Source organism: Canis lupus, chromosome 7 (genome assembly GCF_048164855.1).
Source record: "Canis lupus baileyi chromosome 7, mCanLup2.hap1, whole genome shotgun sequence".
NCBI classification, from domain to species: domain Eukaryota; kingdom Metazoa; phylum Chordata; class Mammalia; order Carnivora; family Canidae; genus Canis; species Canis lupus.
Window position 1 is genome coordinate 56,793,997 of NC_132844.1, and position 13,182 is coordinate 56,807,178.

The window sequence follows — 13,182 nt, forward strand, 5'->3', positions numbered from 1 at the left end:
GTCTGTTTAAAACCAAACTGGCAATAGAAATTTTACTGAGCATGTCTGAAAGACTGCAGTGCTGTTTGCCAAATATTTCCAGGTCCTCACCTTATAAATACATGATAGGATTACTTTCCTGGGCTTCCTGAGTATCCGGTCAATGGGTTGAGGTAGACTGATAAAAGGGTTGTACCCAAGAATGTTGTGGTACCAATGGGGCCATCCACCTTGAATGAACTCACACATGAACAAGTTGTGAAAAGTAAATGTTTTTATTTTCATGTCTAAAATTTTTTTATGTATAGGGTTTAAACACACACACAAATAATAATATCTACAAGAATATGTTTAAGTTTCACAAATGAGGAAACTAAAGTCCTAGTAGCTAAATTATTTTACACAAGGTCTAAAACAGACTAAAATAATAAACACATTTAAAAGTCCTCTTATTTTTCTTCTGTTCCTATTTTTAGGAAACTTACCATGACTTAACTGTCTCCAAAGTAGATTCAGTATTTCTGCTGCCACCCTACCTTCTACTCTCATGCCCACCCCTACCCTTGACACTGGACATAACTCCTGTCCCCCAAAGTATGCAGGATCCATACAGTTACAGTGGCTGGGCTTATGGAGGAGACACAGAACAGGCCTTGAGAGTGAAAGCAGACCCCTTCAGTAGAGCCCCAATAGCTCCAGGCTCATCCAGGACCTCAGAAAATGGCTTACTATCTTAATCTTGACAAGGTTGACCAAGAAGCCAGGCTCTTGCAAGTCATGGGTAGGTGGTCAAAGGGTCCGTGGTTCTATATCCTTCAAACCCAGTCACCAAATGTCATTCTCACTTTTTCCTCAGCAAACATTTTGCCCTGACGGCTTAGGTGTCACACTTGGCAAGAAGAGAAAGTCTTCTGAGGAAGCTCGGTTGCCCCTACATTCCAGCTTCCCTCTCCTAGATCTTCACTCTCAGTCCAGGACACGGAACATTTTCGAAAAATGGAGCAGCCTAAGCAAAATGGTTAAAACACACGTTAACAGGAAGTATAGCTGGCACTTACTGATAACTTAATTTGAACCAGGCATTATTCTCCAAGTTCTGAATATGTTAGCTCGTTGAATCCTGAAACCATCCTGGGAGGTACGTACTATCACTAGCCCCATTTTACAGATGAGGGAACAGAGGCCAGAGGCCTTGAGCCATCTCCTCAAAGCCACACAGTAGGAAGGCTATTCTCCTGGGTTCCTTTTCCTGTGCCCTCTCCCTTCTTCAGGCTGCTCCCTCAGTCCTAAACTTGGTGCTCAACGCCCTCTCTACCTCTTGGGCTACCTAAGCTTGGTCTCTAGAATGACTGCTACTCTGAACTTACAACTTCACACAGAAAACCATGTCGTTTCTCTGGAGGCATTTGTTCAGTCAGTCTCATGTCTCACTGTGGAATGAAGAGTTCTGCATCCTTTGAGGTGAATTCAGGAATAAACACATATTTTCCAGGAACTGAAGAGACTTCCTAGGGACACTGGGAATAACACTGGGTCAGAACAGCAGAGGGTGCTGTGCAGCTGTGTCCTCCCCCACCCACCCACCCCCCTTCTCTCTCTCTCTCCCTCTCTTCTCTGCCTCCAGAATGGGATTCACACACCTCTGCAGTCCTTCCCTGATCTCCAGACCTCCTAACAAACCTTTCCTGACCTCGTTTCTAAGAGCCATCAAACCTGAGGTCACTGGGATAGACCACTGGGATATAGACTGGGATAGGTCACTGGGATAGCTTCTACCCACGCTCAAGGTCACAAGTCCTACGAGTCCAATTCGGAACTCCTGGCCCCTGTCTCACCAATGGAATTCTGCGTATTTCCTCAGACTCTGGCAGTCTTCAATTTTGTACCCTGATTTAAAGTTTGAAATACTGCCTTTTCCTTGTGGTTTAGCCCTGCCTTGGGCTGCAACCTGCCCTGCACTTACCAAACCTCCCCCAACCCCCATGTTGCTGAACATGTTAATTATGTTCCATAATTCTGACCTTAACCCATGGATGGAGCACCACCCCCCCCCCATCCTGCTGAAACCCCTCTCGTGCTGCTAGGTCTCCATTCACTTATAGTGATTTTCCTATCCCTGATGTCTAACTCGTTGCACCCCTAACATGGTCTGCACCAGTGTCAGCTGCTGTTTCTAATCCTTCTGGTTCCATGTGTGTCCGCATGTAAAAAGCACAGCTCCAAGTAGTGAGAGAATTCGATAGGCACTTGGCCACCTATGAAGGATACAATGAGAAAATGCAATCTTCAGTTCATCCCCTACCTCATAGGTTCAAAAACAAGAGTTGAAGAATCATGTGGTGAGGATTATTTTTGGGGAATTGTTAGTACATCTCCACCTCCTCCCTACACTTTCTCCCACCCTGTCGTGGAAGCTTTGTGCACCTCCCTAATTCCAGGTAGGAGTGTGGTCCAGATCCTGAGTTCTATTGGTTTTATCCAATTTTTACTACAGCCAACCTGGTCCACTCAGCTCGCTGGAGATTAGACTTCAACCAGCCTCTCTCCTTTAGAATGCACAGATTTAGTATCCCCAGGAGGCAGATCCTCCTCTACCTGAAACAGTCTAACAAACTTCCTAAAATAGGTCAAATCTGGAACTTAATGGAAAGGTCAACTGTGAAAGCTGACCTTTCACAGGTCATTTGAATTACCTCTTGAGTAGTGACTAATCAAGAAATGTTATAGTGATGTTCCACTGTGGAGGAGCTCTGTGGACTAGGAAATGAGGAGAGGTGGGAGAGTTCCCCTTTTTAAAGGACTATGATATCTCTCCTCCCCGCTTTTAAATCACTGACATAAAAACCCAAATGTGAAGATAATTAATTAAGGATAATATGCTGGTGTTTTCCCAGCACCCCACACAATGCCCGTCAGCATGTATGACAAACCCCTCTTTCTTTCCCTCTCTCTCCCGGGGACCATGAGCCAATGTCCCACAGCAGCACATGAGGTTTGTAGGATCTGTAATGTAGCAGGTCCCTTAAGAGGTCCACCAACTCAGAATGTCTGTGATTCCACTGTTTCAACTCTTGGCTTTGCCCCATTGCTCAATACTGGGCCCTGACTCTGAAAGAGAATGAATTTAAAAGAGGATGTGCCTGCTTCCAGATGGTGTTTTAAAAAATCTGAGACTCATCTATATCCATGTACAAAAGCCATGAAACCTCTCTAAGACAAAACCATACCAAAATCGATCATCCCTGCTCATGTTCCCCTAGACCTCTCAGGCTCCTGGATGCCTCTTTGTTATGTATCTCCTCTTTATGGATGTCCAGTATTTGTTTTTCCTTAATTTCATCTGTGTAGAAATATGTCTCAAAGGTTGGCTGTTAGGTAGCTAACTTGCTGCAATTCTACTCATACTCCCTTAGGGATGATTCTGGACTCCAACTTCATTAGGGAGAGATAGGCTTGTTGCTTTGTGATTTCAATCAATTAAGCCTTCCTTCTCAACAATGAGACTATTATAAGTGTCACCACTTACTGACAAGATGGAATTAAGGTGTGTGAGTGTATAGACAGCAAGGGTGTATCCTATATCAGTGTAGATCTGATGACATCATCCTCTCATTGAGGAAAGAGAAGTATGCTTAAGATTTGGCCATATACTAACTCTAAAGGAATATATGCACTAAAAATACTAACTCAAAGGAATATATGCACCCTGGTGTTTATAGTAGCATTATCTCATTCTATAATAGTCAAACTACAGAAACAGCTCAAGTGTCCATTGATTGATGAATGGATAAAAAAAGAAGTGAGATATATGCGTATATATATATATGTATGTATATATATATGTATATGTATGTATATGTATGTATGTATATATGTGTATATATATGTGTATATATGTATATATGTGTGTGTGTGTGTGTATATATATATATATATATATATATAATGGGATGTTACTCAGCCATAAAAAAGAATGAAACCTTGCCATTTGCAATGACATGCATGGAGCTAAAGAGTATCATGCTAAATCAGTAAGTCATTCAGAGAAAGAAAGATACCATATGATTTCACTCATATGTGGAATTTAAGAAACAAAACAAATAAGCAAAGGTGGGGGAAAGAGAGAGGGAGGCAAACCAAGAAACACACTCTTCACTGTAGAGAACAAACTAATGGTTACCAGAGGAGAGATGGGGGTGGTGATGGTTGAAATAGGTGATGGGGATGAAGGAGGACACTTGCTGTGATGAGCACTGGGTGTTCTATGGAAGTACTGAATGACTATATTGTATACCTGAAACTAATATTACACTGCATGTTACCTGGAATTTAAATCAATTAAAACTTTTTAAAAATGTGGACGTAGACGCTGACATGACATAGGTTTTGAGGATGTGCATATTTTCATTTATGCACTGTGTAGTAAAGAAGTTTTTAATCTCTGAAAGATCTATCTACCTGTCCCCTCCCCACCTCACTCCTGCATCACACCATAGGCAATAGTGAGCTCACAAGGGACATTCAGGAGTTTGTCACAACTTTAAAGTAAAGATTCTCCTTGAGTTTTTAATACTCACATCTCATCTTCAACGATTCATTAATTTAGATCCATTGGTTGGGCTTAATGATGCATTCTAAATGAAAAAAAAAAGTTAACAGCAATGTCACTAAGTAACGGCACTGACAAAAAAAAAAGTGTTTATATTTATATATATGTCTTCCTAGAGATAAACATGTAAAAATGGAAGCCTGAAAAATAGTACTCAAATTGACACAGCTACACAGAATTAAATTATATTTCAGAACCTAACATTGTTAGCTATGTCATTATTATGTTCCCTTAAGAAAAAGAAAGAAAAAAAAACTTGCCAATTAACTCATGACATGCCCCTAATTGTAAGATACATTCCAATTTCAGAAATGTTTAAAGGTGAAAAAAATGCCTATCTTAGAATTGATGAACTAGGGATACCAAAAGTCACCCTCAATACTAGTTAACTGTAAGTGCTGACTCTCAATGTGTTCAGAAAATTTTTTGTTTATTTTTAAGAAAGTAGCTTTTATTGTAAAATTGTTGGTTAAGTAAATGACTTCTTTCTAATTAATTAATATAGCACTGATGGCAATTTTAGTTGGTACCTTAAAAGATGGATAGCTTGGTCAAAGTCATCTTCAAGATCAATAAGTATATATATACTTCAATCTAAGAATATAGTTTACTGAAAAGAGTCCTGAGCAAAGAGAATGCTAATTCTCATGATTATCCAGGTGGCTTCAGGCAAATCTCATAAGCACTCTGGACCTTGATTTCCTTACCTAGGAAACAACTAGCTTGGACTAGAACCTTATTTCTAACTCATCTCTCACTTCCCAGCTCTAGTGTTTTACGAGTCTTGATCCTGGTTTCATGTTGTCCCATCTCAACGGTCCAGATGTCAAGCTGAAATACATCCAAGGTGGAAAATTCTCTAGAGAGGTATATTTTACTGACCTTAAGCCTCAGTTGGATACTCCAAATTTGTCGAGTGAAGAAATGAATGAATGAATGAATGAATGTATCCCCTAATAATTCACTTTGCTAACAAATCCTAAATACCAAGCTATAATATTTGTCTCTACATGACTCTGCTGAGGACACCGACCCTTCAGTATTGAGCCTGAAAGGGAAGGCTTACCTCTGCAGCCCTTGATCTTCCCTTCAGTGAAGACATCCTCATCCTCAGAGCATCTCTTATCTGAAGAAGCAATGACAGACAAGAAATGACAACATCCCCAAAACCCAGACCCAGGTCCTGAAACTTCGAGACCAGTAACCCTGGAAGAAGCAGCATCAGATGGCTTAGTCTAGTGCTTACCCAATAAGATTTGGATAAAAATTAAGGTGTCATTATACTTAAATTTAGGATTAAAACTAAAATTCTGGGGGCACCTGGGTGGCTCAGAAGTTGAGCATCTACATTTGGCTCAGGGCATGATTCCAGGGTCTCAGGATTGAGTCCTGCATCAGGCTCCTCACAGGGAACCCACTTCTCCCTCTGCCTATGTCTCTGCCTCTCTGTGTGTGTCTCTCATGAACAAACAAATACATTTTTAAAAAAATAATAATAATAAAATGGGGCAGCCTGGGTGGCTCAGTGGTTTAGCGGCGCCTTCAGCCCAGGGTGTGATCCTGGAGACCCAGGATCAGGTCCTGCATCGGGCTCCCTGCATGGAGCCTGCTTCTCCCTCTGCCTATGTCTCTGCCTCTCTCTCTCTCTCTCTCTCTTTCTGTGCGTGTCTCTCATGAATAAATAAATAAATAATCTTTAAAAAAATAAAATAATAAAAAAACTAAAATTTTGGTTATTATAATTAGATTTAGGATTAAAATTAAAATTCTGGTTATGGTTTTTATTCTTTTAGCTACTCTCATATACAGCCTCCTGTTGACTTAAGTACAGGAAATGAGAATATACTTCTCTCCCTTCCTCCCCTCAGCTCATGCCTCAAGCACCTCCATAAATTCACTCCCATGGACCAGGCTTCTGATCAAAGCTGTTTCACCCCCTGCTACCCTGAGCCCTGTGAAAATTTTTACAATGAGTGAAACAAATTCAAATTACCTTGCGGTCCATAATGGTTCCAAACAGCAGGATGAAGAACCCCTGTGGCAAAATTCAACAGAAGTATGAGGGATGATTTGGCAGACAATATCCCAACTGTTTTAATACCACTCTTCTAGATATCTTCAAGACAGTTATTGGACATTAGAACCTTGCCCTTCTACTGATTCAGGAATAAAAGAAAAAAAAAAAGAAAAATACATTGGCAAGTATTTTCTGTGATTGTACCTCAAAGAAAGAGGGTCACCTTCATGTCTGCACATGAAAATTATTGATATTTATTGAACGGCTACAGATGTAGGATAATGTTTTCTACCTTATTATATCTGTTTACTTTCTTTCCAAATATTTAGCTGTTCTTACTCTTAGTAACATGACATAACATGACATGGAATCCTGTAGCTCAAAGTAACAATCAATCATGGAAGGTGTCTTGAGAAGTAAAACCTGTATTACAGTTTACTTTCAGTTGGAGTTAAAAGTCAAGAAAGAGCAGGCTCTCTGAGCTGGTGGAATGAAGTTTATGCATAAAAGAGAAAAACTACAGAAATTTAAAAGCAAGTTTAAATTATTTGGTTACCTACAAAGTCACAGTAATCTACAGTCAATCTTTTTAAATGGTACAAGTTGAAGTTTAAGAAAATTCTGGATCCCAGACCACTGGGTGGCTCAGCAGTTGAGTGTCTGCCTTCCGCTCAGGGCATGATCCCAGGGTATGGGGATGGAGTCCCACATCAGGATCCCTATGGGCAGCCTGCTTCTCCCTCTGCCTATGTCTCTGCCTTCTCTCTGTGTCTCTCATGAACAAATGGTTAAAATCTTTTTAAAAAGAAAAGAAAAGAAATAAAAGGAAAGGAAAAGAAAAGAAAATTCTGGATCCTGCCATGAGAGTGGAAGGAAGGCTGGGTTTCTAAGGATAGTTTCATGGTGGAGAAATGCTGATCAGAAGATAAAGAATTTTAAACATGACTCACAGGGAAAGCTTGCTGAGAAAATTTGGAGTGAATTTACCTAAAAGGGTTTCAGTATTTTTCTTTCTATCAAGAAAAGAGAAAAGAAGTGATTCAGAAAAGAAACAGAATAAAACATTCTGGGGTTTGATTAAGTTGCAAAGTAAAAAAAAAAAAATAATAATAATGAGATCATTAATCACCAAAGTAACTTCAAGAGTTGGGGAGATTTATGTCAGTCCAAGAGCTTTTGATTTAAAAAACAAAACAAAACAAAACAAAAAAAACCTTAAGTCAAAAGTTTCTCTTTAAAGCCATGCAGGGGCAGCCCGGGTGGTGCAGCGGTTTAGCGCCGCCTTCAGCCCAGGGTGCGATCCTGGAGACCCGGGATGGAGTCCCACCTCTGGCTCCCTGCATGGAGCCTGCTTCTCCCTCTGCCTGTGTCTCTGCCTCTCTCTGTGTGTCTCTATGAATAAATAAATAAAATATTAAAAAAAAAATAAAGCCATGCAGGGCAAAGAATGAAAAAAATGTTCACCATAGTTATTAAAGAAGTATGAGCAAGATTTATAATTGATCTGAGTGGGCATTTTTTAAAAGTCTGCTTTGTATTTCATACTACCTTTTTAAATAGAGTAATAGTGACATGTTAATAGGAATACATTGCTGCTTCACTAAGCAGTTATATTTATATATTTAAAGCAGTGGCTAGAAAATTTTTTTTCTGTGAAGAATCAGATAAGAAATATTTTTAGCTTTGTGGGCTACACAGTTTCTGTTACAACTACTCAACTTTGCCATGGTAGCTCAAAAGCAGCCATAGGCAAAATGTAAATAAATGAGTATGGCTTTATTCCAGTAAGACTATTTACAAAAATAGGCAGCAGGCTGGAGTTTGCCATCCCCTGATTCAAAGTATAATTAAAGATGTGAACTTGCCAAATTTGCTATTACTTATAGATTTGAAAAGCAGTCTGGCTAGTGACAGCTTCCCAAAAGTACAAGCTCAGTCGCCAAAACAGAGCAAAGCAAATTTTAGAGGGATAATTTTGCCAAACCACGTATGGTAGAACAAGAAAAGACAATAGAGATGATTTTAGATTTGTTGTGTTTTTTTTTTAAGATTTTATTAATTTTTTTAGAGACACACACACACAGAGAGAGGCAGAGACACAGGCAGAGGGAGAAGCAGGCTCCATGCAGGGAGCCCAACATGGGACTCAATCCCGGGTCTCCAGGATCACGCCCTGGGCTGAAGGGGGCGCTAAACCGCTAAGCCACCAGGGCTGCCCAATTTTAGATGTATATCTTTATCTTGCTAAGGAAAAGGTTGAAGCCCAGAGGAAAGTAACATTTTTAACGTGGAGCAGCATGCAGCAAGATCCATTTCAATGAAGAACGACCTAACATTTATTTCACAGGGAAGCAGCATGAGAACTCCTAACCCGTTAGCACTCAAAGAGAATGGCAAGCCCTGTCTCTTCATACTATGGAAAATGACTATTTCACTGAGTTCCCAAATTGCATGAGAAAGGATAAAAACTGTGCTTTGTTTTGAGGCATAGCGTGTGAGTGTAGACTCACACATCTTTGATGAAATACTAGTCCTCCATAAATAAAGGTCAACTTCTTCTGACACTGAAACTTTAGGAGGGATACAATGGATCAGTTGAGGACTGAAGAAAGGAGATTCCCACCCAATCAGCCTGATCAACTAAATCCAACTTGACAACCAATAGCGTGAGAGATGCCACAGCTGAATGTCTGTAAAACATGGAAAGAAATGAAATACTTCGTATTCTATATTTTTCAATCATAGCCATTTTTTGTTGTATAGCCAGAATAGTGAATTATAAAATAAAAATAATCTTATAAATAAAACATTTATTAATAATATTAATTAATAAAAGAAGTCTACTTCTTGGAACTTACCTGAAAAGCATTGAGGAGGGCAAAGATTATATGGAATATCAAGGAAGTGTCTTCTATAAGTGTAGCTATTCCAAAACCCCAGGTCAGTCCCAACAACGGGGTGAGGATGGCAACATTTTTGCTGATCCTCATAATTATGGCCAGATCCTGAGACTTGGAACTTCCAATAGAGGGCCTCTGAGTGTTGACAGCAACAACCAAAACCACCACAAGATTCACAGCCACAATGACCAAGGCTGGGATGGCAAATGCTAAAAGGGCTTTGGTATTGTCCCAGTTAAGCCAACAAGCATCAGGTCTCATGTAGCCTTTCTCTGGCACTGTGACAGCAACTGTGGTGCCAGCAATGATCAAGGGGCACCCATAGCCAATGGCAAAGCCAATGGCCATCATGCGGGACTTCATCATCCTACGGAAAACAACCAATATCCCATAGATGATGAGCAGTGCTTTGAAGAACATCCAGAAAAACAGAGAGAGGTAGAAAAAGTGGCTGAAAAATGTCAGTGCAACACACCAGTTGGAGTCCTGGACCTTTTTGTAAAAGTTAGAGTTTATGATGAACCACACATTAGCAATCAGGAGTGACACAGCTATGTTCACGATGCACACATGACGCATGTATGATATCTCTGTCACAACCACCCGGGACCACACCATGGCTTCAATGATCAGGCAAAGAATCAGGCTAAAGATGGAGATGCTGAGCCCAATGCAGGTGATGTAGTCCAGGACTTTATTTTCTATAGATTTGGGGGACATTAGAATTGAAAAGGACATCACCATGTTGGTGTAGTTACACAAGCATTTCACTTTGTTCATGATCTCCAATGTGGTTTCACATGCATTCTCGTCCCACCTCCTTTTCCTGGAGTGCCAGCCAACACAGTGGGCCCTGGCATTCTGGGACTTGTTGATCTTCTCAAAGGTGAATAAGACTTGCTTCAATTGTTCTGGTAAAATCACTGAAAGGACGAGACCATTTACAGGTCTAGGAAGACTCACATTTTGCAAGTGGACTTCCTTCAATATGGCCCCCAACGTGGGAAAAGCTATGCTGATGGCTTGGGATGCATTTGGTGGCAGCTTCCACAGCTCTTGTCTGGGAATTTCTATTACTCCTAAGATACCCTCTGTTGTATTGTTCATGCTCACAGAGAAATTGAACTTTTTCTCTGAGGTATTGTGGTTGATGAGAAGCCCTTTTGCCTGAATGAAGAGTTCATCCGCAATGTTCTCAGATTCATTGTGGATGTGGAGTTGCCTTGCAAACAGATTCACTGACTGCAACAAATCTGAGCTGGTATTTTTGTCTGGAATGAAAGCCCAATTTGAAATGGCTGCTGTGTCAAGGATGTGGTTGGCCACTTCACTATAACTCTGCAATGGAGAAAAAAATGGAAATTATGCTAAGGATTTACACATTATTGTAGAAAGCCAATTTCTAAAACCTGAAATTTCTAGTGATCAAATCTTATTTGACATATTTCTCTTCAAATTCGCAGTTTATTAGAATCTCATGCTAAGAAGACTTCAGAGAGGGAAGTAAAGTAAAACAATGATTAAAATTAAAAAAAAAAATCACAGATAAAGTTTACCTGCTTTATTATGTGCCTGGAGCAGCCTTTCCAAACTACATTCCATATAACCCAAAATTCTCATGAGATATTAATGATTGTTTAATGGAGGGATTTGGGGGTACATTCTATAAAAACCTAAATTTGAGAAATACTGCATACCATATCCCTATCCCCTCTCTTATAAGGAGTTCCAAGTTTCATTAACACATGAAAAGCTCTAAAAAGTTCTGCCATAGGAAAACTTGTTTATTGGGAAGCATGGGTGGCTCAGTAGTGAGTGTCTGCCTTTGCCTTAGGGTGCGATTCTGGGGTCCTGGAATCCCAGCATCAAGCCCCCTGCAGTGAGCCTGCTTCTCCCTCTGCCTATGTATCTGCCCCTCTCTCTGTGTCTCTCATGAATAAATAAATACAAATCTTAAAAAAAAAAAAGAAAGCCTGTTTATCTTTATTTAACTTGGAATTACTACATCTACTATGTACAGATTTCCCTTTTAGAAATGAAACCTCCATTAACATTTCTCAGAACAATTATCTACAGAATGAAATGCGGGCAACATAGTTTTGCTCACAGCCATTTTTTTGGGACATTTTCTTGAAAATAGTGAGTCTATACAAAAACATGTATTAAAAATGTGCTAACTTCTTGAAAAGTTCCATAAACTAGAGTGAGTTGATATGCAAAATTGAAATAAAATACATATCTTTGTTGTTATGGTTGCTGTAGTTTTCATACCTTGTACCCTAAAAAGTACATTTGAAACTGTTTAAATGCAAGATTTGGTACCAAAAAAAAAAAATGCCATCAAGTTTTTTTAATGAAATTATTAAAGAATACCTTCATTTTTTCTCGGGTAACATTATCAGACAAATCTGTAGAAATATTTCTTAATAACTCCACTATAAATGCAATGTTTCCAGATGTGGCTTCTGATGATTTCACAACATCGAGGATGCAGGCATAGTCAACTGGACAGTTCCTGCGGATTCCTTGGGTTACACTCTCCATGGGCTCTGGAGCTCGAAAATCAAGTACATGAACAGGTATGGATGATGCTGCTAGGGAAAGGCGTGACGCACTATTGAAGTCCTGTTTTTAAAAAGAAAAAGTCGTTTTGTTAAAAAATGATTAAGTACCTAACCCATGTCAGAGTAAAGAAGCTAAGGCACAAATACACCACCTGGGGAAAATAGGGAAGCAAGTGGTCCTAAAAAGTTGTTTAGATGCCAAAAAAGTGGGAGACAGTAAGATGGAGTCATGCACAGACAAGAAATTCCACCAAAATTCCCACTGAGATCAAGATACTGACCTATTGCTTTCAGGACAATGGTTCTTAACTCAAATGTGATAAGATAGTTTCCTCTAGAGAAGTGGAGAAATTCTAAAAACAAAATTTGTCCTTTTTTTTTTTTAATTTTTTGAAAGAGGAATCACATGGAATTTGTGGGAATGGGTTGGAGAATGAATTTGGAGTTTGGCCAGTCAAAGAATGCTAAACTGTAATTTCAAGAAGTTGCAAGTTCCCTAATAAGACGAAGTTACACACAAATCCATCTTTAGAGCTCAAACTTTAACCTCTAAGCATTTTCCATTGTGTGATTGAGTTTCTGGTCTATTTTTGAGAAAAGATGCTGAGAGGGAGAAAGAGAGAGTGAGGATGGGGAGAGTATCTAAGAGTTTGGGTAAGGAAGGAAGAAGAGACAAATTTCACCCACTTTGCTATTTTCCCAAATCTAGATCTGAGATTTATTGTCATGCCGAACAGAACACATGAACATGCCAGTACCTTCTCCTGGGAAATTAGCCCCGGAAGCCAATAATCTGCAAATGCATTACCTTAAAGAGTGTTTCCACAGAAAGGCTTGTACACGTTTCAGTTGATTTTTGCCACTTGTTTTGATGACATGTAAATCCTATTTCTCCACGAAAGTGCTGAGCACAGGGCTGGCTGCAGTTGGAAGTGGTGATGCAAGGTCCATGGCATTTCTCTGAAAAGGAAAAGAGAGAGGAGGAGGCCTAATTAGCATTGCTACACTCTGAGGGAGGCAGCTAACTCATTCTAGGGATTTGGGGGTTGCTTCCCAGAGGAGGTGACATTCAACAGTGTCCTCAGCACCAGCTACGGCTTACCAGGCAAATTG

General features: G+C 39.9%; 1 protein-coding gene across 4 annotated transcripts in view; it reads right to left on the minus strand.

Moving 5' to 3' along the window:
* Positions 1-235: 235 nt before the first annotated feature.
* Positions 236-13,182, minus strand: part of ADGRF4 (adhesion G protein-coupled receptor F4) — a 31,276-nt gene continuing 18,329 nt past the window's right edge. For 3 of the 4 annotated variants that reach the window (XM_072831593.1, XM_072831592.1, XM_072831595.1), the window contains 7 exons: positions 12,878-13,029; positions 11,879-12,130; positions 9,464-10,843; positions 6,582-6,623; positions 5,655-5,714; positions 4,557-4,613; positions 236-985 (listed from right to left, as the gene is read on the minus strand). In XM_072831593.1, the coding sequence (XP_072687694.1) occupies positions 4,566-4,613; positions 5,655-5,714; positions 6,582-6,623; positions 9,464-10,843; positions 11,879-12,130; positions 12,878-13,029 (1,934 nt within the window). In that variant the 3' untranslated portion in view covers positions 236-985; positions 4,557-4,565. Of the gene's footprint in view, positions 986-2,026; positions 2,235-4,556; positions 4,614-5,654; positions 5,715-6,581; positions 6,624-9,463; positions 10,844-11,878; positions 12,131-12,877; positions 13,030-13,182 lie in introns of those variants that run through there. The other variant, XM_072831594.1, reaches the window with a different exon arrangement.